Genomic DNA, 24,355 nt, shown 5'->3' with positions numbered 1-24,355 from the left:
TCTGCATGATGGGTTAAATTGATACAGGGCAATGTAGGGTAATCTATGTCACTCTTACCTAGGCATTACAAAAATTAAAGTAGACAGCTCTTGCTGGGGGAAGAATGGTCTGGTGGCACCTGAAAGGCTCACCAATGTGTTGTGGTATATGCTTTTGCAGGTGGAGTCGACATTCCCAGCATGTTCAGTGACGTCTACACTGGCTTTGTCATGTCCACAGAATGGAAGATAGAAGGATCCCCAAGGATGTACCCTATGAGGAGCTGGCTTCAGGCACCAGGCCTGTTGGCAGACCAAGGGTGGATATTACTGCAAAGTGAGGCCAGACACGGGGGTGGGGTGGGGGGATGCTGTAAATAAGTCATAAATTAAATTGTTATAACAAAAGGGTGGAAATGCTATGTAAAATCACATAGAAAAGTTTTGTGCTCTACATACAGCACATCTGGTGTTGCATGTTTATAACACATTCAAAATGCAGTTTTTTGACTAATATAGCTGAGTCCCAACTCCGCACTACAAAGATGCTTGCAAACGTGACATGACGGCTGGCAACTTCAACTCCACCATGTGCGAAACTAGGCTTCATCTCCCCTAGGTCAAAGACTTTGGCAAAAAACAAAACAAAATCAAAACCATGTGCATTTGTGCACATACAGGCTGTGAGCCTCAATGGTGCCCCTCTAGAGGCTTCAACTGGGCCAAACAAATCTGGCGAACCCTGCCCCACCCTGTAGCTACAGCTCTGCATGTGGGAATCCCTTGCAGACGATCGCAGCTCAGCTCCTGGCGATAGACAGGTCTTGCATCCACAGCACTGACCAGAGGAACAATGACCACTGGGAGGAGTGCAGAGAGAAGAAATGCCATGTTGTGCTTGGAGCAGCAAAACCAGATGCCTTCATCTGCCATAGCTGCAGCAAAACATGTCTCTCCTGTATCGGTCTCTACAGCCACAGCAGGCGCTGCAACCTTTTGGCAATTTGACTTGTCCCCTAATGGTGCATTCCTCCGTTATCTCCCAAGACAGACAAATGCCAACAAGTTTAGGGGTGGGGAGCTAGTGGTGTGCCAAATTTTGCTGGATTACAATCTTGACCAGAGGCTATGCTGGCTGGGGCTGGTAGGAGATGGGGTCCCATAACATCTGAGGGACCACAGGGTTTTTCCCATTTCCATCTATCTCACTAGTTCGTGAAGAGCATCTTTAATGGGCACACACATAAGGCACAGAAAAGGAGAAGGGGATATTACTGCAAAGTGAGGCCAGAAGACCCAGGAATGGTAAAGGGAGGTGCGCTCCACTATTATGCAGAGTCAAATCCTATCGAGGTCCAGTGAAAAAGGGGAGGGGAGGGTGACTCACTACCAGCTGCTAGTGAACAGGCAGAGAATAGTGTACAGATCTGGCAAAAAGATGATCTGGCAAAAAATAGGCTAGAACTCTCTTCAGTCCCAGCCAGCATAGCATCACTTCTTGTAGTAACCTAGTCACTCCCAAGCCCTAGTCCTATGGATACTTTACCTGGGGGCAACCCCAGGGAACACTGTCTTTCTTCTCAGTAAAACATGCACAACTTTATGCTATAAGGGCTTATCCACACTTCTGCTTGTCACACTGCTTTCCCTCGGGGAAGATCACTCTTTGCCGTTTGTTCCGATTTAGAGCTAAAGAGTGGGTTTTCCCTGGGAAAGGAGTGGGGCAAAGGGAAAATGGCTTGGGCCTCTGCTTTCTAGGCACAGGACAAGCAGAAGTGTGGACAAGCTCTTAGCCTCTATTCAGCCCTTGTCTGATCATATCAAATCTGCCTTTGGATTTCTGTTCTGTGGCTTTGCACCAGAGTCTCTTTGTTTGATTTTTGTTTTTAATGCATTTATTTATTTTGTATGGCTACTTTCAAGTGTTGTCCCGAATGCTCTCCCTCTGGTGTCTGAGTTGTTACCATTTGTCATGCCTGATTTGTGCTCGTTTATTCTCGTGCCGACAACACACTTGGCCAATGTAAATGGCAGAAGGCCATGGCTGGCACATGGTGGCATATATATCATGTTAGCTGTGTTTTCCCTGAGGATGAAGAGACACAATAAAGTTGAGTTTATTATCTCATAATGCACACTGTATTGGTTCATGTGTAGAAGTGTCTCCGCTGAGCTATTAATGATGTTTGCATCGATTAAAAATGTTCTCTCTCCATGCTGTGCATTAGGGCTGGTACAAAACATCGCTTTCCTACAGAGCAATTTGAAGGTCTTAGTGCTAGTTGGTGACTTCAGCCCAGATCTTGCAAGAGGGAGAGTTACCCACCCAGAGTTGCCAGTGCTTTTGCTGAACTATTTGTATTCAGGCGCATCCTTGTGTGTGTTTGTGCCAACCTTGGCCATCTGACAGCTAAGATTGCTGAGAAGTCAGGTCACTTATGTGGACAGGTGTTGCCCCCCACCAATGCAGGTGTGCATGGTAATTTTTTTTTAATGAGCTAAACCATTCTGTATATTTAAAACCAGTTTCATAACTGTGAACCTCAATTGATGTTTGGGGGAGGAATAATTTATTATCTCATTATCGGTGATGTTGCAGGCACTGACAAGTAGGTGCTTATTGTACTTCCAAAAGAAATCATTGTATTTGGGGGAACTGGAGGTTTTTAATTTTCGCAGATAGCCTTCACTGTACTACAAACCCCTAAAAAACATTTTGCCAATGACTGACAGTCAGTAGCAATAATTGAATTGTGAATCATACACAGTACTAGGAGCACAAGTCGCCTTCTGCATCTTTGAAACACACAACATTTGCATAAGCCTTCAGCTGCCCTTCTTCTGACAAAGAGTTCTTTGCAGCTCAGATGTTGGAGGCTCCTGACTCAACAAAAGTCAGTAAATATATTATTTTGCATCAGGTGTTTTAAACGGCAATGTAGTCCATCTTTCTCTTGTGTTTTATGGTGGAAGCTTCTTTGAGGTTGGAGATCAGCTGCAGGCAGAAACATAAAGAGCATGGTTAAAAAACCAACCTTTCGCCCATGCCTAGTGTTCTATATTGGAAGATTCTCATCTACAAGGTTGAAAGGGCTAGACTTAAGTATGTATTGACAAAAAGCTCCGCTTTAGTTTACTGGCCACAATATTTGGCAAGGGGACATGATGGAATACTGACATAGGATACTCCTAGTGATCAGACCCTGCCGAGGAAAAGCGGCCGCTCACACTGCTTCAGCCAAATAAGACTACCAGCAGGGCTTCTCCATCATGACAGCAACACAGGTCCTGGGTTGCAGCCCCTCCAAGCCAGGTCCTGCTTTTCTGTAGGTTAATTTGCCCTGCGAATGAAGATGCCACCAAACCCAAACTGGATGCATCCTTTCATTAGCTGTGCATGAATTTTGTGTTGGAGTGATTGAATGTGACTGCAAAGCACATCAGCACTGTTAGAAAGCAGTCAGGCCCTCAAGCTAAACTATAATGAGAGCCTCAGGAAGGGGGGAGGGAGAATACACAGAGTACTCGGTCTGTCCACCACAGGAGTCTCAGCCTTCCCATAGTATGCACTCACAGGGTCAAGCATATTTATCTATATCTCCTCTCTATCTGGAGGGAAAGTTGTCACTATGCTTTCAGCCATACGGTTATATATATTTTTTCTGTTGTTTTGCCTATTCCCACAGTCACTTATGATGGCCTTGCTATTGATGTTGTTTGGTTAGCCTTCTTGCCTGCTGATCATTAGATTTACTTTCAGGCTCAAATTGCTTTCATTTGTGAATTATTTCGGTTTGCTTTGATTGCAGTGGGAGAGGGAAAGCATTTGACAAAGAAAGTAGACGGACAGACAGACAGATGAGGGAAAATAATATGTGAAGCAAGTAGTGGATGTTGCAGCAATTGCTGTGACAACGGGAGCTGGGGAGAAAGTGCTACTGAGTACTCAGGCATTATTGTGGTCCATAGTTCTGACGACCCATTTCATACATTTATGTTTTCTCACATAAGCACATGCCTGGCAAGGTTAAGAGGAATCTGTAGAGCATCTGTTTTGCATGCAAAAGGCCTCAGATTCAATCCCTGGCATCTCCAGGTAAGAATGGGAATATCTCCAGCCTGAAACTCTGCTGATCAGTATAGTTGATTCTGAACTGGATGGACCAGGAGTCCAACTCAGTATCGCATCAGTTTGCTGTGTTCCTCTATGTCAGAAGTTTCTCCGCAGGCGAAAAGTGTATTGTCCAAATCAACCTTTGCAAACAACTGTCTGGGGCTCAGCTGGAGAAGAACCCTGCCAGTTAACAGGATCAAAGCTGTTATCAGTAGGATGCCATAGTCTTGGCAGTGCCACACTGATCAATCAGATGTAATAGTATTGACCCATCAACACCACTTACTGTTAGCACAGCAAGAGGAGGCTTTCGCTTTTTAAAGCGTATTTCCCAGAATCAAGTGCTCCACCTAGTGGCTGTTGGCCACATGTGCCGGTGAATCTTTTCACCAAAATCAAGTTCCTATAGAAACAGGATTCCTTAGACTCCTGGCACATTCCATGTGTAGGGCACAGGAGCATTAAGGGCTATGGACTTCACAGAGGCAACTTCATTTGCCAAAACAGAGGCTTCTAACCAGGGATAGACTTGCATTGGAAGGAGGGCAGGCTTATTGCACCCCCTTCCCCCGACCCTACCTATCCTGTAGAAGCTGCCTTAGTAGGGCCTTAGTATGAATCCGTCTCATACTGCACATTTGCAAAGGCTTCATTAGACATCTACATGCAAGGTCTTTGTATATGCAGATTGCTGGTGCAAGAAGTTTCCATACACTAAGAAAGAGGCTTAGATTTTACAGAGCAAGTCTATATAAGTCCCATCAAATTCAATTTGACAGCTATCCCATTGAATTCAACAGGATTTACTCTCAGGTTACAGCTTTTAGCCCTGCTGCAGGCTGTAACTTCAATCTCTGAAGAGGGGAGGCTAATCTACCTCTGCTTCCTCTGGCTGAGGTAATTTCTCTGTGTTTTTGTGGAACAGGTCAGGCGGTGTTTGTGTTGTGTAGTGGTTAGCACACCAGACTAGGACTAGGGAGATGCAGGTTCGAATCCCCACTTAGCCATGAAGCTCACTGGGTGACTTCGGGCCAATCCCTATTTCGCAATCTAATCTCCTCCACAGGGTTTTTGTGAGGATAAACTGGTGGTGGTGGAAGATTTGCAGTATGTACTTTGCTCTGAGCTCTTTGACATAATACAAAAGTAATAAATCCCTATGGAGACTTTAAACATCTTGTGTATGAACAATACTTTCAGGCCCCCATGCAGGAGTGCCAACTTGAATAAAATATTTGGGGGGGCAGGTAAGCCCTGTCCCCATAATCAATCTCACACAAAGCATTTGAATGCCCATCAACTTGGTGGAGAGCCGGGCCCCCCTCAAATATTTTATTGGGGATCCGAAGGGACCTTGGCCCCTAGGAGTTGGCTCCTAAGCCCCCATGCAATGAAAATGTATCAAGATACATTTCTGAAAGTTTAGATCCATTATATATGTCATCCAGTAATCCCAAATCCTGATCATCCCAAACCTTTAAGCATATTAAGACTGCAACCCTATCCATGTCTGCTCAGATGTAAGAGCCATTGAATTCAATGGGGCTCACTCCCAGGTAAGTAAGGTTAGGATTCCCACCCCTCTTTGGCTGTGTACACTTGACCCTTTGCTCCAGGCTCGTGTGTGCTCCCACTATTGGTGTTTGAAGCTGACCACCCACAAGGTTAGCCACAATCTATATGTATCCTGCAGTTTCTTGAGAAACGCTGTTGCCCAATGAGTTTTCCCTCAAACCAGCTTCCATTTCATTAGAAGTTGGAAGCTACGGTCAAGCTGAGGTGTGGCCATTGCACATGTGTGGATGATAGCTCCATTGACTAGGAGATAGCTGCAGGTGAAAGGAAACGAAGGAGGCAATGTACCTCAAGTGGTGCCCATCCCTGCCCCCTCTCTGGGGTGTACAGTGATATAAAAAAATGTGACTTGAAAGGCAGTGGGGAGAGGGACACATGTAGCCTTTGTCTACCTGATTCCAACCCTCCCACCCCTTTCGCATGGCACACACAGCAGTACGTTTAACACACCAACTATTACACCGATAGCAACAAAAAAACACGTTTTTAAAATATACTTGCAAAGTGCCTTTGTCTACGAGCGCTCCTGCTAAGGGAAAAGGCGTAATGAGGAGGCGGGGGAAGGGAAAAGGAACATGGCATTCATCATATTTTTGCACCATTATCTTATTCATTCCATCAGTGTTATCCCTTACACATGAAGGTACAATTTCGTTTATTTTTCAAGCACTTACGCAGTTCTTAGTTCTGTTTCCTTCTGAGTATTCCTTGGTGGCATTTTTTTCTCCTTAGCGACAGTAGAACCGTAGACCGTGATATGTAAAATCCATGAACTAACTGGCTAAGCAAACAACCTCCTAACAGCATTGCTTTGTGAACGAAAGGCTGAACCACTAAACACCCGGAGCAAACTTCTGAAGGAATGTCTAGGAAAAAATCTATTACTTGATTTCTTCACACTTGATTATTGTTTATTTAGTGCCTGGCAGCAGAGCACTACATCTCTGATTCTCCCATGCAGGCTATAATTGGCTGTTGCTGTCACCAAGCAAGCAACATGGATCGAAAACCAAGATCCCACTTACTGAAAGTAAACCCGTGTGTGTGTGTGTGTGTGTGTGTGTGTGTGTGTGTGTGTGTGTGTACTGTATGTAGTATGAACAGCAAGTTGATGACGTGCAGGGAATAGTAGCTGATGACTGGCAGAAGGAGACTTCTCAGAGTCACACGCTGTTTAGATTTTGTACCATTGAAGATCTCCTTAGTTTCTCTGCTAGACCTAGTTCACACAACCTTCTAACCTGTATGTGATGAGGTATGCTCCTTGCCCTCCCCACCCCCCACCCCGGCCACCACGGGGCTTGAACATGTTGTCTGAATTGTTGATCATGAACTTACACATTTTGCACGTTGCCATAGCTCTTTTCAAATGTGGGTAGAAGGGGCGCAAAAAATGGCAGTTTGCAGTTGTGATGAATTATTTATCCAAACAACCTGTTTGACATAAGCAGAATGAAATCTGGGCGAGAGATAAAAAGCAATTATTCATATGCAGAGCAGTTATATGAACTGCAGGCATTGGAGGAGGCGGAATAGGTTTGGTAGGAAATGTGAGAGATCGTCCGGAAAACTGTACTCAGCTGGCCATTGTTGCTCATTCTCTCAGAATCCATCATTCATTTCAAGAAGATTGTCCGCCCTTTGATCAATTCACTCACAAGTCTTGTATATGAGAACAACAATCATTCTTGACGGAGTTTTAACCTTTTTGTGTGTGCCAAACCTCCATTTCCATATTTTTAGCACTTTTCACCAATTAACCAAACCTTTTCAGCAGCAAAAGTGTCTGGAGTGTGTTCCACGTGTGGCCACACCATAGGTTTCTTTTTAAAATGACTACCAAGTGAAGATGCATGGACAGGCCCTCCTCCAAAACACCACCTACCCTAGAAATCTCCATAAATCGCCTGCCTCCTCAAGCACTCATGCCTTAAACCTTCACCAAAAGAAGCACTCTACATCTGAAGCATTCCTCCACCACCACTCCAGCCCTAACAAGAGCATTACAATTCACCATTGCCTTGTCACAAATTGTTGTTTTAGAAACCTACCGCAGATCTCTTGTTCGGGTTATGGCTCTCAGTGCGCATACTTGTCACATTTATTGACAGCAAAATTGAGTTTCCTTACAATCCAAGTTTGTGGTGAGGGCTCTGCCCTGGTTAGTTGGTTTGTTTGTTTCCTGGTAGGGAGAGGTATAGAGTTGACATGGGAAAGGGGGAATATGTAGGTTTAAATGCTTGAGGCAGCCTGCTGATTTGGATGGGTACCAGAAAGCCTGTTTTTTTTTTATAATGCATCTAAAAGGAAATAAATAATCACATCAACCCTTTTTGCTGTCTGGGAAGGAGACGGCCCACCAGCCTACCTCTTCCCAAGCTCTGTTCTTCTCCAAAGGTCCTGATTTAATAACCACAGATCAGAGGCCAATCTCCTCTGGGAGGAGATTACATTCATATGGCTTAGAGAAATTAATTGGTTTATCTAATTCATGTTGTTCCCGTATCTACATGTTCCTCCTACAGACTTATTAGTGTTTGTCCTTTTTCTCCCCCTGGTGATTATTCTTATTGGGCAGATGCTTCCACTTAGCCTGTTTTTAGTTGCTGCACTTTCCCATTTAGAGAACATGTCTGAGGGTATTCCAGCAAGGCGGGAGGAGACTTAGGCTGCAGTCCTATATATGTACTTATCTGGGAGCAAGCCCCGCTAAGTGTAGTGGACCTTGCTTCTGAGTGGACACGCATAGGACTGTGCTGTCATTTGTGTGCATGCACACATGCATGTGTCTGCAGTGTGCAGGCATGCGCACCTCCATACCTCAGGTAGTTCAGCATGGCTGCTTTTTTAAACAGAAATGGCTGAGGGGCTCTAGAAAGAAAATAAACTGGGAAATCTATAAGACAGTGATGGCGAACCTATGACACGTGTGTCAGACGTGACACGCAGAGCCCTCACTGCTGTCACGCGCCCCATCGGCCCATTCACGCTGTTGTTGTTGTCCCCCCCATTTGTTCTCCCGCTCCTCCTCATGCTACAGCTTGTCTCCACTGTTAAAACCCAGATCCTTTTGTTGTTGTTGCTGGTAGCCAGAGATTGTTTTTAACCCTTTCTGTGCTGTTTTTCTGGCACTTTGGCAGACGATGATAGGATGGAACAGCGTTCATTTTTCAACCCGTTCTGTGCTGGGTTTTTTTGGCGCTTTGGCAGACTATGTCGGTGCTGCGTGTTAGTTCCAGCGAAGGTATTATTCGCCATTTATTTCTGTTCTCTTCCCTCCCTCCCAAAAAAACTCCAAGACTTTGGTCAGCAGCTCCCCCCAAAAAGCTCAACAACTCTGGGCACTTTGTGATAAATAAGGGGTTTTTGGTTTGGTTTGGTTAAATAATTAGTTTTTGGTTTATTAAATACAGTTATATATTACAAATATACATTTTTGTTATTTAAACTATAAATATCACGAAATTATGGTTTTTTCTCTCGAAGTGACACACCACCTGAGTTATGCTCGGTTTTTTAGCGAATTTTGACACACTAAGCTCAAAAGGTTGCCCATCACTGCTATAAGAGCTGCCTTCACAACACAGAGCATGGAATCTAGTCACTTGCTGCCAGTTTGGGTAGCATACTGAAAACATGAGATTTTATGGTCTGTAAAATCTTATAAATTTTCTTTTTCCTATCCTTCTGATCTCTTAAAAAAATCCCGTCTGGGCAGCCTATCTTCCATGTCTCTGTACTGTAACTCTGATGTTTGGCAATTATGTCTTTGAATATTTTTGCTTTCTTGTTTGCACTTCAATCATTGCCTAAATGAAATGAATTTTTGCCTTACAAAATGGATTTTTGGGGGGAGGGGCATTCTGCATACATTCTTTTTGCTAAACCTTCTCTCCATTCTGGGGACCTGAACTAACATGTTGCCTTCTAAAGTCTAACACATGCTAGATGCACTGAGCAATTCTCCTCCTGCACAAATTCATAGGTGTACATGGATATCTCAGGTTGGTAGTCCTTATGGCATGGAGAAAAGTGATAAGTAGAGTCTTCTAAGGACTTGAAAACATATCAGAATGATGCAAAGTTTCTAGTCCTCGGACAGAGGGGCTTATGTACTCTCATCATGCAATATGTCTGCGTGGCTGTATCATGCAAATTATTGAAAAGCATTGAAAGTACTCAATGCGGCAGCTAGACTGGTGACTGGGAGCGGCCGCCGAGACCACATAACACTGAAAGACCTACATTGGCTCCCAGTACGTTTCCGAGCACAAATCAAAGTGTTGGTGCTGACCTTTAAAGCTCTAAACGGCCTTGGTCCAGTATACCTGAAGGAGCGTCTCCACCCCCATCGTTCTGCCTGGACACTGAGGTCCAGCGCCGAGGGCCTTCTGGCGGTTCCCCCGCTACGAGAAGCCAAGTTACAGGGAACCAGGCAGAGGGCCTTCTCGGTAGTGGCACCCACCCTGTGGAATGCCCTCCCACTAGAGGTCAAAGAGAACAACAATTACCAGACCTTTAGAAGGCATCTCAAGGCAGCCCTGTTTAGGGAAGCTTTTAATGTTTGATGTATTTCTGTATTTTAGTGTTTTGTTGGAAGCCGCCCAGAGTGGCTGGGGGAACCCGGCCAGATGGGTGGGGTATAAATAATAAATTATTATTATTATTATTATTATTATTATTATTATTATTATTATTATTATTATTATCTTAGGTTCAGTCCCCCTAGCAGATGCCTGCCACCCAGCACCAAAATCTGGGGGGTATATTTACCCATGAAAAAAGCTCAACAACGTGGGCTGCCCCCCCTTCCAACAAAATTCCTGGCTATGCCCATGTATGTCTATATATATATATATATATATATATATATATATATATATATATATATATATGTCTCATTATGTTCACCGATGCCTACTCTCTTAGTGTGTTTAGGAAAACTATTTCCCCCATTTTCCCACCCAGTAATAGCCTCTCTTGCTTTTTGGATTTCTTTTCTCGAACCATACTGCTCAATCTTACCTCCCAGGTGTAACAAGGCCATGAGGATGACAATATATAGGCTGCGAATCCATTACCTGCTTTAAAAGCAGGCTGTTCTTCTTTCTCAACTTGGATCAAAGCTGGTTTGGAGGGGAAATGCATTGAAACTCAGAATTTCATAAGAAATGACAGGATAGATATGGTGGAGGCAGAGTAAAGATCAGTGTGAACACAACCAAACAGGAGGTGGGAGGTAGGGGATGAGGAGGACAGAAATTGAGTTTGTCCCAGATTACTGGTCAAAGTGTGTCTGCGAAGCCATCTGCTGACCTCTCCAGAAGAGTGGCGAGGAGCAAATCCAATTGGCATCTATCTTTATCGCTCCCAATGGTTATCATGCCCAGAGAACCTTTTTCAAAACATCATTGAGTCAGATCTGCAATTTCTCTTTGGCCCTTGCACTCTCCAGATATGCCAGACAGCAGTAAACAGGGGAAAGAGACACAAGAAAGGGAATGAATGACACCGAGGGCAAAGGGAAATGGTCAGGGTTAGGGAAACGTCATGAACAGAAGACGCACGCATGAGAGAGAAGAGGGCGAAATTGATTTGTTGATGTTTTATTTCAGCTCACCAGAACGCTCACTTTGTGCCATGCAAGACTAAGACTCAGAAGCCAGTCCCACTGACTTGGTTTGCACATAATGCTAAGCAATGATTTGTTAAACTATAGTGTATTAAGCCATGGTTTATTTGAGCATCCAAACCACAGCAGCTTAGCTATGGTTTGTTCATTGACTGTTGTCAGCTTATGAACCTCAGTTTGTTTTAATTATGGTTTGGCATTATGTGCAACCCACCCCATATGGCATGAAGAAGCCATTACTCAAAAAGCAAAAAGAAACTGCATCTGAATTCCAGTTGATTCTGATGAAAAGTGGGCTTTTCACGAAAGTTGGCATGCTGACTTACATTTCTTCCAATACTTTCACTGCTTCTACCCAGCATTCATTGCCCTTTGGCAGAAGAAGAAAACGATCTAGCCTTCATCTCAACCAAAATTAGTTTCTGCAGCTAGAAATTCATCAACAAACCAAATTCCCATGATCTCCTCCCTCCCTCCCTCCTTCCTTCATATTTCTACCCAGTCCTATTTCAAAGTGCTCATTTTATCCTTTTAACAGCCTTGCGAGGTTGTCTAGGCCTAGAGATAGTGACGTAGCTTAAAGGCATTCTGTCGGCTTTTTGACAGATTCAAACCTAGCTTTCCACTGCCCATGTATAATAAGATGTCTTGTAACTGAAACATTCTTGTCACAAAACAGGGCATTTCCACGTGGAGTCTTCTTATATATATTGTTCAGTTTTGTTCTGACTTCACAAGACCTTTTCTTATTAAACCAGGCTAATAATTAGAAAGGATTTGCTAATGTTTTATTATTGCCCATGCGGCCTGGTCTCATCCATGCCTTCTCCATTCTAATCTCACTGCGTGGAAAAACTTAACTAGGGATATGGCGCTGTTTCACCAGCTTTCTCTCAGGCTGCCTCTGAGTCGAGTTCATCCTTCATTTATTCCAGCTACGGGGCCTTGGGTGGCTTGGGAGGTTGAGGAGAGAGAAGGAAACAGCCTCAGGCTGTCAGAACTGTTTCCCATCACATGGGGATTGTGCAGGATGATACACTGAAGCCATCTCTGGAAGAGCTTGTGGAAATGGGGGAGCTGCCGATTTACAGAGCAAGGATTTCATTGTCCTATTAAAATCTGCAGAACCTGGCCAGGGCCAGAGGAGATAATTGGTAGCTTCAGGCTGAGAAGCTGACCTAGAAACAGCAACAACTTCTAGGCAGTGAAGTGACACAGCCTGTCTCAGAGACTCTCTCTCTCTCTCTCTCTCTCTCTCTCTCTCTCTCTCTCTCTCTCTCTCTCTCTCTCTCTCTCTCTCTCTCTCTCTCCTTCCCCCTGTCAAGAGTTAGGAATTATCTCGCAAAGGCTTGTTCATATATGTGATGGAATAGTCAAATTGCTTTTCTGATTGGGCGAGAGTTTTGTCAACTAGGACTTCAGGGTTTAATTGGTTCAATGGGTAGATTAACAGACTAAAACTTTGGCTGATTAACTGGTGGGTGCCAATTTTAATCAGCGAGGGCAAAAAAAACAAAAACTGCATTGCACCTATTGCTATTGATTTTGGTTGTTTTACTTACTGAACTTTGTATTTATAAACATAGTATGAAATTTGGTTTTTCGTGTGTTTTTTAAGCTACCGGAGAAGGTTTATTGATAGGCAGCCATTTAAATTTAATAAAGAATAACAATACAGTAATGCACTCATCCAGTCCCAGCTGAATTTAGAGTAAATAGATGTAACCTTGTCTAGAGGTAGATTTCACCCATCCTTTCAATACAGTATTTGTTTCATTGTCATTTCCCCCTCCCCTGCCCTTTTCACCTCAGTGTTGCCTCCTTCTCTCTCTCTCTCTGAACAGGGAATATTAATATTATTCTAACTTGCTTTACTGGGACACGGATGGCGCTGTGGGTTAAACCACAGAGCCTAGGGCTTGTCGATCAGAAGGTCGGTGGTTCGAATCCCCGCGACGGGATGAGCTCCCATTGCTCAGTCCCTGCTCCTGCCAACCTAGCAGTTCGAAAGCACATCAAGTAGATAAATAGGTACCACTCCGGCGGGAAGGTAAATGGCATTTCCGTGCGCTGCTCTGGTTCGCCAGAAGCAGCTTAGTCCTGGAAGCTGTATGCCGGCTCCCTCGGCCAGTAAAGCAAGATGAGCGCCGCAACCCCAGAGTCATCTACGACTGGACCTAATGGTCAGGGGTCCCTTTACCTTTACCTTTACCTTGCTTCACTAGCCTGACTTATGAGTCACTTACTTGAGCGAACTGGATTATTTTACTGAACTATTTGTCAAGAGACCTCTGATGCAACCTGGTACTTGTGATTGCTTGCTCCCCTTTTTTTCTGCCAACATTCCTACGTCTTTAAGAGCTGAAAAACATGCAGAAATTCAACAGGTAAAACCTTCCATCACTATGCTCAGATTTTTTTTTCCTGTTGAGCTGTATGTTCTGTTATGCCGCTGCTAAAAGCAATCCTGTCTACCCACTCAGATCCTGCTTCTCCGAGACAGATCAAGGAGGCTTCCTCTTATTGTTCTCTAGAATTTTAGAAGCGCCTGGGGAAGACAAATAATAATGAAAATAGAATCTTAAATTAGAATTACTGTGGAATTAAGGCTGCAGTCCTAAACATTTGTATGTGAGCCTTATTTTGTAATATTTATTTTCATTACATTTTTGCAGATAAACTATGGATGGAAACAATATTGAAACCAGTGTGACTTCCTTCTGAGTAAATATATTAATGATCAGAACATTGATATGAAGCAACTCTTCCCAACCTGGTGCCCCCCCCCCAATGTTTTTGGACTATGAAACTGCCATCAGACCTGCTCATTGGCCATGCTGGCAGGGGCAGTCCAGTTGCAACAGCTGCAGTCACAGATTCCCAACCCCTCAGTGAGGAGGAACTTGTGTCTTCCTTATCAAAGATTCCTACATTGCAGGGAGTTTGTCTAGGATGACCCTTGGGGTCCCTTCCAACTCTACAACTCTATGATTCTATTATTCCTAGGAAGGCCGGAGGAAAATGCAGACACTCTGCCCCCTGGGGCAGCCGAATATTTAAAAGGGACCCCCAGGTTGCTAAGTTGTTGAGCTTTTTTTGCAAAACAAAATATGCCGTTTTGGAGCTATTTTTATGGAAAATCGGCATGGGCTGCAAAATGTCTGGATTTTCCTGGACTTTTTTGGGGGGGGTGGGCTGATTTCCTCCTGGCCACTGCTGCCAACTGCAGTTTTCCGGATATGTCTTGGAAATTCTGGACGTATGGCAGCCCTACGTGGTTGTAGGTGTGGTGTAGTGGTTAAGAGCGGTAGATGGAGAAAAAGGAGAAAAAGGATTTGCACAAGCGTGCTTCCCTCTTAAGCCAGGAATGGTGTAATGTGGTGCACTGGGCACGACAGTGCAAAGAAACAGTGGTGGACTTTGGGCTCACAAAATTTCAGCAGTGCCCTATGTGATGTTGAAATTCAGCTCCCCCTGCCTCTCACACTCCACCCTGCAGCATTGTTTTCATGCCTCTGCATTGTGGCTCCCACTGTGACTGCACTGGCCGCTCTGTAGGAAATCTAGGCAATTGCTCCCCAAAAGCATTCGCAGCCACACTGAAAGTACCGGTAAAATCCCACGGGTCTCATGGGGCATTCCACAAGCTCTGACAGATTTGTCTGCACACAATTTAGGGAAACTGTCTCATTTTAAGTGGCTAAGGTGGCCCACACTCTACTGCAAGCTGTATCACAGGCAAACAGCGAACATTTCGCCAACTTGCACAGAGTGTGTCCCCAGGCCTAGGAAAAGTCTTCTATAAGGGCACACTCTGCTGGAAAAGAGGTGGCCTTTGCAGAAGTGCTTGGGCTGCTGATGGCAATGGTACAATACCAAGAATGTCCAGCAGAGGGTGGGCTCACCTCAACAAAACCTTACAGAATGCAGGTTCCACAACCACCCTCCCCAATCTCACTTATTTTCTCTGGAGCTCCGTGCATCTACATAAACTCATGAAATAATTTGAAAAAGGTTGTGAGCTCCTTCTGAGGCTACCCCACTCCACCAGACAAGCTGCTGCCATAAATAGCTCCTTTGGAGAGGGCTGGAGAGATTTGGGGAGCAGATGGAAACAGTACAGAAGGGATTTTTCAGACATGGGTTAAAGATAACACAGGCCTGGGAAAATGCTGGGCTTTGAAGAGACACGACTGTTCTGGCTGAGCTGACACTCCGTCCAAGGGTGGAATAGGACACCGGCTTCTTTCCCAGTTTGCTTAGCGCCCTCCTACAACTTCCTGGTAGTAACATTCAGGTTTGCTTTAGCTATTGCTGGGTAGGCTGGCCAGGTTGAAATGTTTTCTGAGACCGCATACACACTAGACCTTTAAATCCCATGGCATCACCCAGAAAGTCCCAGGAACTAGTCCCCACAGTGCTACAGTTCCCAGCAGCCTTAACAAACTACAGTTCCCAGGATTTGGGAAGGGGGAAGTCATGTGCTTCAAACACAGACCAAGTCTAGGAGATGGAAGTGCAAGGTATTCAACAAGGTGTTGTTCCACATCTGAATGCCTGGAGTAGTCAACAGGGCCAAGGTGTGAGTGGGGATCTGAGGCTGGGTCTCCCCAGTTCTCATCTGACCCTTTAATGCTTGCACCACACTGACGTTCCTGACCGGGTGTTGCAGATGCAAAATATTTCCTTAATGTCTTTCTCTCCCCGCCTCTCTTTCTGCAGATTCTGCATACAACTTGTCTTCTCAGCTGATAAAGATGCCCAACTTCACCAACGACAACTTCACCAAGGAGGGCACCCCCAAGTACAAGACGGTGGAGATGGTCTTCATAGCCACCGTCACGGGGTCACTTAGCCTCGTCACCGTGGTAGGGAATATCTTGGTCATGCTGTCCATCAAAGTCAACCGCCAGCTTCAGACTGTCAACAACTACTTCCTCTTCAGCTTGGCCTGTGCTGACCTGATAATTGGAGTCTTCTCCATGAACCTCTACACAGTCTACATCATCAAGGGCTATTGGCCACTAGGGGCTGTGGTCTGTGACCTCTGGCTGGCTCTGGACTACGTGGTGAGCAACGCCTCTGTCATGAACTTGCTCATCATCAGTTTTGACCGCTACTTCTGTGTCACCAAGCCACTGACCTACCCAGCTAGGCGGACAACCAAAATGGCAGGGCTGATGATTGCAGTCGCTTGGATATTGTCCTTTATCCTCTGGGCGCCCGCCATCTTGTTTTGGCAGTTCATTGTCGGGGAGAGGACAGTTGAGAAAGAGCAGTGTTACATCCAGTTCCTGTCCAACCCGGCGGTGACCTTTGGCACAGCCATTGCGGCTTTCTACCTCCCTGTGGTCATCATGACTGTGCTCTACATCCACATTTCGCTGGCCAGCCGGAGCCGCATCAGAAGACGCAAGCCTGAGAGCAAGAAGGAGAAGAGGTCCAAGCCGTTCGGCTTCCTGAAGAGCCCTCTGGTCAAGCAGAATAACAACAACTCTCCGAAGAAAGCGGTGGAGGTGAAGGAGGAGGCAAAGAACGGGAAAGTAGAAGAGCAGCCCTTACAGCAGTCAGAGACCACTGGTCACCAAGAGGAGAAGGAGACGTCCAATGAATCCAGCACAGTGAGCATCACCCAGACCAACAAAGAGAAGCCAGTGCTGGAAATTGCACCGGCTGATCAAGGGCAGAGCCCAGCCCCGACACGGCTTAACCCTGCCTCCAAGTGGTCCAAAATCAAGATTGTCACAAAACAAACCGGAACTGAATGTGTCACAGCCATTGAGATTGTCCCAGACAAAGAAGCCAGCTCCACCCCAATCACCTTGTCCAACAGCCGCCCGGCGAACGTTGCCAGGAAATTTGCTAGCATTGCCAGGAGTCAGGTCAGGAAGAAGCGTCAAATGGCAGCCCGGGAGAAGAAAGTCACCAGGACCATCTTTGCCATCTTACTGGCCTTCATCCTGACATGGACGCCTTACAATGTGATGGTCCTCATTAATACCTTCTGCGGCAATTGTGTCCCTGAAACAGTCTGGTACATCGGGTACTGGCTGTGCTATGTCAACAGTACCATCAACCCAGCTTGTTACGCCCTTTGCAATGCCACCTTCAAGAAGACCTTTAAGCACCTTCTCATGTGTCAGTACAGGAACATCGGCACGGCAAGATAATCTGGAAGTGAGGTGTTGTGGAGAGTTGTTCTTTTGTTCTCCAACCAGACAGATGTACTGCTGCAGCTGTGTCACTGGATTGCAGAGGGAGCCCTTCACCAAATGCAGAATTAAAACCAGAGAGAGGACACAACCCTTTTAATCATGATCAGCCTTCAAGGCCCAAAGCAGTCCTTGCGCCTATACGACCCCTGACTGCGCTTCTCCAGAAAACGAAGGAGAAACAAGTCAGGGACTGGATTGTGCAATAAGGCGTCATGGACAGACTTCATGGATCCCACTCCCTGCCTTGTTCCTCCTGAAATGCTGGCTGAACTTCCATTAACCTTTGATATCACTAGATATAAGCAGTGTCCCCTTCTGATGCCTATGCTGATGTGCTAAGTGGGACACACAAACATGTAAATGGAAGTTATTCCTTTCCATGGATGTCTTGGTGGTTTTGCCCTTGTGGTGTGTGTGTGTGTGTGTGTGTGTGAGAGAGAGAGAGAGAGAGAGAGAGAGAGAGAGAGAGAGAGAGAGAGAGAGAGAGAGAGAGAATGGGAAGGTTCAGCAATGCTAACAAAATGATAAAGTATGAATGTGCAGGCAGAGGGGGACTGTCTCATGGCCAGCCACCAAGCTGGCAGTGGATTCTGCTTGGAGCCTTAGGCTGGGCATACTCAGACTAGATGACCAACCAAGGCACACTTAATCCCTTTCATACACCCTAGCCCTTTTCCTGGTTGAGTTTCCAGTGGGATTTGTTCCCCTCAGGGAGAGTATTCTACAGCTGGAACCAAACTTGCCTGCTTAAGAGGCTTCCTAAGGAACTTTCATCCTGTGCTGACTCCATCTTGTCTCCCCGTGGCAGGCAGCTGTGCCCGCCAGCCAGCCCGCTGAACGGAGAGACTCATTCCTACCTTGAAACAATGACACACCTGAGTTGTTTTGAACAATAAAAAAAATCGCAAACGGCACATGTGTGCACGCCACAGAGAGACAGAGTCAGCACTGTGACATTTTTGACCACATGCCAAGGGAAATGCTTCTACAAAGGTATTTGTGTCGATGTGAAGAGCGACTGTCCTTGAGGCGGCAAATGCTTGACAAGGCCCTTGGAGGGTAACGTTGCAGCAGGCATCTGCGATAGGGGGATATTCCTGTACTGGGGAGTCTTTCAGAGGCCATGTAGCTTCTTATAATGTAAACAGGGTTCCCTTTCATTTGGGGTTGCTTTTTTTTTTTTAGACCGCAGTGTCCTCCTGGCTCCAAGCACTTGGTTAAAGGAGATGCCCTTTACTGAAGAGATTTTTGGTTCCTCTATAGAAGCATTTCTCAACCTTGGGTTCCAAGATGTTGTTAGACTACAGCTCCCATCATTCCTAGCCAGCCTGCCCAGTGGTTAGGGATAATGGGAGTTGTAGTCTGAGAACGTCTGGGAACCCATGATTGGGAAAGGCTGCTCTGTAGGGTAGGAATGGGCAACAGGTGACCCTCATCATGATGTTGGACTCCAGCTCCCATCAGCTGCAGCCAGCATGGACAATGGTCAAGGGTGATGGGAGTTGTAGTGCAGCAAGTGCTGGAGGGCTGCAGTTTCTTCATCCCTGCTTATAGGGGCTGGGGGAGGGAAACTAGAGACCTCCCCGCTTGCTTCTGCTCCAAGTGCCTGTGGGCATATCGAGAAGATAGCCACCGAGCTTTGTAAATGGACTTAACCTCCCTTCTAGTCGGTGTCGTCGTGGAGTCCTCAGCATGTGGGCTCCAGTGTACAGTGTACAGCCTAAATCCCAGGATATTCATGATGTCCAACACAGAACAACCCATTCCAGCTGTTGCTCAGCTTCTCCTGAGCCCAGAGGGTGCCTGCACCCTCAGGCACGTCAGCGAGAAATACAGATCAAGGACCTGGCATAGACTGGGCCATTGTACACAGGCACAGAAGTCTCCGTCTCATGGTAAAGGACTCTCGGCTTGGGAGACACCATTGTAGTTGGCCAAAGGCTGCTGCTTCATTCTGCTGGGGAGGCAGCCATACTGCCACTGCCTTTAGAATAATTTGCATCATGTTGCCCCAAATGCCTTGCAGGTTTTTTTAAATTGTTACAACTAACAGCGGGCCCCACTTAAACCAATAAAGTAATTGAAGTAAATATATTAGCTCCTTGGGTCATTTTTGGGGTCCTCTTTCAATACCCACATGCAAGCAGTTTAGGCATATGGTGGATTAAATTTGAAATTATGAAACAAGGATGGGGTGTCTCTGTGTGTCTTTTATTAAAGGAGTGCAAGAATCATTGTCGATTGACAAGGATGCCAGACTTTTCCTCTCCAGCATGGAATGTGCTGAGCAAACTTTGCAAGCTTCTTCTGCTGGGTCAAGGGAGGAGAACTGCCCCCCACAGGAGCCTACAAACAATCCTTTCCTATGATTAGAGAGTTCCTTGGGTAAAAGGAAATGGATGCTTCACTCAGCCAAAGTAATGGGATGGATCTGGAGAGGGTGACTCTCTGTCTAGTTTTCATGGCTTTGGGACCGAGCCTGAATGAGGTCCTCTGGGACCCCTGGAGACTCAACCCGCACTTTGACCCAGGTTAGCTGGGCACTGCCCTGTACGCTGTCTGCCCAAGGGAGCTTCCCCTGCCCCAGAGTCTGTTTCCAATCTTCCTGCAGCATTTCCAGCCCTGTGCAGGTCTGGTAGCAATTATGCCGCATTAACTGAGGAATTCTAGGGAGCTCAAGCGCCTGGGGCAAGGATTTTGTTCTGATCAGCGAAGGGGTGCACTGGGGGGAGAGCAAGGAGGAGGGATGGGCAGGCATTCAGGCAGCTGTCCCTGCAGGAACACAAAGACCCTCAGAGGCCCCTTTGTCAATAGGTACTGACTGGGCAGCAATGCCTGCACTCCCGACCATGTGGAGGCTATTTTGCTGGCCTCAGCAGAATAGCCGCCTAAACCTACAACAGCTGCCTCCACCAAGAGGTTGAGAGGTTAGGGCAGCTTCAGTGCCAAGAGTTCCCCAATCTAGGTCACTTGACCCATGTGGGGGAGGAGTTGCAGGGAGGCAGAAGGGCAAGCTATGTCACCATCGAAGTAAGAGGCTACTGGGATACAGGGATATAGAGAAAGATAAGGTGCGGTGTGAGATAGCGTGAATCTGAGCAAATCCTAGAAGGGAAGACAAAATATATTTTGCACCAACCCAGCTGTTATAAATGGGATTAGGTGTCTGCAGCTTTTCAGTTTAGGCAAAAGGTAAGAGAGAATATGGTAGAGGTATGTAATATTATGCAGGCACAGAGAAAGTGAGAAAGGTCAGGAGGGCCTGGATAGCTCAGTTGGTTAGAGCGTAGTGCTGATAACGCCAAGGTTGCACGTTCAATCCCCATATTTGACAACTGCATATTCCTGCATTGCAGGGGGTTGGACTAGATGATCCTCAGGGTATCTTTCAACTCTATGATTCCCCCACATCTCATAATATTAGAACTCAGAGCTAACCAATGAAGCTGAACGTTGGACAGGCAAAAGAAACTAACAACGCAGTTAAACTATGAAAACCACTCCCACAAGAGGCAGCAACGGCCACCAACTCGGATGGTTTTGAAAGAGAATTAGGCAAATTCGTGGACAATAAGTTTAACAGTGCCTGCTAGCCCTAATGGCTAGACTCCCACTGCCAGATTAGACAATGCTGGATTAGACAAGACCTGGCAGACTCTTGTTATTAATTTAAATGGATGCCCAATAGCTCCAAGCTAGGAGCATAAGAAATGAATGGATATCAAGGCAAGACTATTGATCCACGTGGCTCAGTATTGTCGATATTGTAGGCAACTAGCAGGCTACTCTCCAGATGTTGTTGTTGTTTAGTTGTTTAGTCGTGTCCGACTCTTCGTGACTCCATGGACCAGAGCACGCCAGGCACTCCTGTCTTCCACTGCCTCCCGCAGTTTGGTCAAACTCATATTGTACCACAATAGCCATCATCCTTGATCATTGGTCATGCAAGTCCAGGTTGACAGTTCACCAAATGGAGGGTTCTTCCTGGTTTACACTGATTGGCTGTGGCTCTCCTTGATTTCAGACAAGTGTCGTTTCAGACCCAACCTGGATATGGAATCTGCAAGGGGCCTTTTGCAGGTGCAACGGGCACTTCACCAATAAACTAGAACTCTTTCTCATTGGGAAACTGGCCTAAAGCTGTTTCTGCAAAAGAGGTTGGAGCATGCCAATTTGGACATACCTGCTGTAGATGTTCTCAACTATAATTCCCATCAGCCCCAGCCAGCGCTGGGAGTTGCAGTGCAAAACCTCTGTAGGGCAACAGATTGGCAGAGGCTATTGTAAGTTTCTAGAGCTCTGAATGCAACCAAACGTGGCCAATGTATCAACTTCTTCTTTCTAGCACTTGTTAAGAGCAGCAGAAAGCAATGCCACATAGCTGCCAAGTTATCCCTTTTTTAAAGGGATTTTCCCTTATGCTGAATAGGCTTCCTCGCGAGAAAAGGGAAAACTTGGCAGCTATGCAATTCCAGGAGGTCCACTTACCCGAACCCACCCATTCAGTTCATGCAACATAAAATATGGCATTTTATTGAATTGCTTCCCAGGTAATTTTATTTAATTGACTTTATGCACTTATAGATTTTACCTTCTGTAGAAAAAGAAATACAACACTATGCAGTTGAGAAACTTTTTTTAAAAAAAGAAAATCATGTTGAGAGAGAAAGCAGCAAATGACTTAATAAGCTTTTGACAACACACCCAAACAACTCAGGATAGAAATGAGTTGAAGGAATCCAGGGAGCAGCTGGTAAAATATTCACGGCATTTGCACTCCTGCTTTCTTAAATGTTTGTGAGGCGGGGAAAGAGGAATGCCATGCCACCTGCCTGTCTAGTTAATTGGAAGCCCATGACCTTGACCCAGTAGTAATCTCTGGTTCCTGCCATAACGAAAGTAGCAGCTTTGTGGCACGGAGAGCATGAGGAATAGGTGTGACTACTTAAAACACAGCAAAAAAGAAGGAAGTGGTCCTGGAAAGGGGAAGTAAGCAGCCTTCAAAGAATTAAACAGGCCCACAAAATGGAGGGCCGCTGCCAGACAACACGACCACAAGCCAGTGGAAGTTGCAATGATCTTCATACAAGAATTCTGTATGAAAGGGAAATATTGCTGATGTTTGCTGCTTGTTAAAAATAAAAAAATATATATGTTAAGTGCTTCTGCACATGAATCATTTCATAATGAAGCACCAGCTCTCTGAAATAAAATGTAAACTATATTTCTTAAAATGAATGGGTGAGTGATCATCCGTGAAAGACACTTAAGACATTTCTCCACACCGGTAAAATTTTGGGTTGATTACTTGTTTGTTTTTTGTTCTGTTTTTTTTTAATTTTTATTGAAGTTTTTATCTCTACAAAATAACAGATAGAAATGTTTACACATATGTACATGTTAGTAACACAAAGCATCCCACCACCTCACCCCCCTCCCATTTACTCCATTTGGTGCCCATTTACTCAACACTAAATTGCTTTCCTTGTCCAGGGCAGATGGGATGAGAAATCACCTAGTAACACTTGGCTTGGTTTAAGATGCAAGGTTAATTTCTGCTGTGGGATTTAGGGTCCAATTGTGACAGCCATGCAAATATGTGCACAAGTTACTTACTAGCTGACAAATAAAATAAAATACCATTAGTCTCCCTGCTCACACATTCCCTCTCGGACATTTGAGGTACAATCAATGCCTGAAGGAATCCACTCTCCTCCAGTTTAGGAATGCTTCCTTCCCTTGTTACCTACAAGGTATTCCTAAGTTGGCACAGGCAAGACTGCATTGTCTTCTATAAGAAGCCCAGTCAAGAATCAACACTGAGGGCGGGATGGAACGAATGAGTCCCATCAGTGGAAGCCCTGTCTAAAGGCTATGTTTTGCATGCAACAAGGCTCCCCCCCAAATCTTTTAGCTGCCCCATACCCTGAAATTGGCTTGGGGGGGGAGGATGGGAACAGCATGCAGCAGGAGGAAAGGAGTGACTGTTTCATCTAGCAAGCCAAAATGCTTGCGCTGACAGAACGATCAGACAAGCGCAGTGCGGAATTCCTCCCCTTAATTGCTGGACTGGATAAAAATCATATAAGAGTTCGGGCAATTAAGGGACAAAGTTCTACCAGTAGTGGACAGGGTTAAAGCCATTTCCGCACCGTATTCACACAAATCTCTCATGGGCAGTTTGACAGCAAGATGCTCTGAAGCCCTACCCCACTGCTCGGACAGTTTCTCACCAGTCAGTCGAATGTGAGGGTGGGTGGGGAGAAGGCTGCCCTGAGATCCCCCATCCTCAGCCCAGTGCTGCTGAGCCCATTGGCAAAAAGAAGGGGGGGGAGCCAAGTAGTGAAGAAAATGGGGGTGCAATAAGGCAGAAGGGCCAAGGAGGGTGTGTATGGCCTTGGAGGAAACAACAGCAGGAGAACCTGTGGACCACCCCTCCTACTGCAGGGGAAATTCACACTCCAGAACACCTACAATCCAGTCTAAGAGGAAAGGCCCTCATCCTGCTTTGTTTAACTGTCCTTGGTCTTAGTTCGAGCCCTTTTTTTACCAGCCGAGAGGCAGGCAACTCAACAGAGACTTTTGCTGTGACAGACCATTTGGCTCTGGAAAGCTGACAGGTATCTGGAGCTCAACGCCATATCACTCGAGTTCTCCTTGGCAGAGAAACCCTGTATTTATTCTCACCTTGCCCAAAGCGGTTGTTTTAAATATCCCCAACGTCAAGTTTGTTTCACTCCATCGGCCTAAAAAAAAAACCACACACACAACAGGGAAATCTGAATGGACAGCAAGCTCCTTACCCCAGCCCTCCAGTCAATGTCTGTCAAATTTTTCCTG

At 45.7% G+C, this 24,355-nt stretch overlaps 1 protein-coding gene and 1 long non-coding RNA gene across 2 annotated transcripts in view; one reads left to right on the top strand and one right to left on the bottom strand.

Annotated features, from left to right (window-relative positions):
* The window catches only part of CHRM4 (cholinergic receptor muscarinic 4), a 51,472-nt gene extending 27,216 nt beyond the window's left edge, over window positions 1-24,256 (top strand). The window contains exon 2 of the mRNA XM_088669429.1: window positions 16,023-24,256. Within this exon, the coding sequence (XP_088525555.1) occupies window positions 16,023-17,470 (1,448 nt within the window). The 3' untranslated portion in view covers window positions 17,471-24,256. The remainder of the gene's footprint in view (window positions 1-16,022) is intronic.
* LOC148687647 (uncharacterized) lies at window positions 2,533-6,524 on the bottom strand. Its single transcript, XR_015949959.1, has 2 exons — window positions 6,343-6,524; window positions 2,533-2,974 (listed from the first exon to the last, which is right to left on the bottom strand). It is a non-coding gene; the product is annotated as an uncharacterized LOC148687647 (long non-coding RNA).
* Window positions 24,257-24,355: the final 99 nt, after the last annotated feature.

Source organism: Zootoca vivipara, chromosome 1 (assembly GCF_965207765.1).
Source record: "Zootoca vivipara chromosome 1, rZooViv2.hap1.1, whole genome shotgun sequence".
NCBI lineage: Eukaryota > Metazoa > Chordata > Lepidosauria > Squamata > Lacertidae > Zootoca > Zootoca vivipara.
The sequence above is the reverse complement of the archived record's forward strand: the minus strand, read 5'-3'. Positions and strand labels throughout refer to the sequence as shown.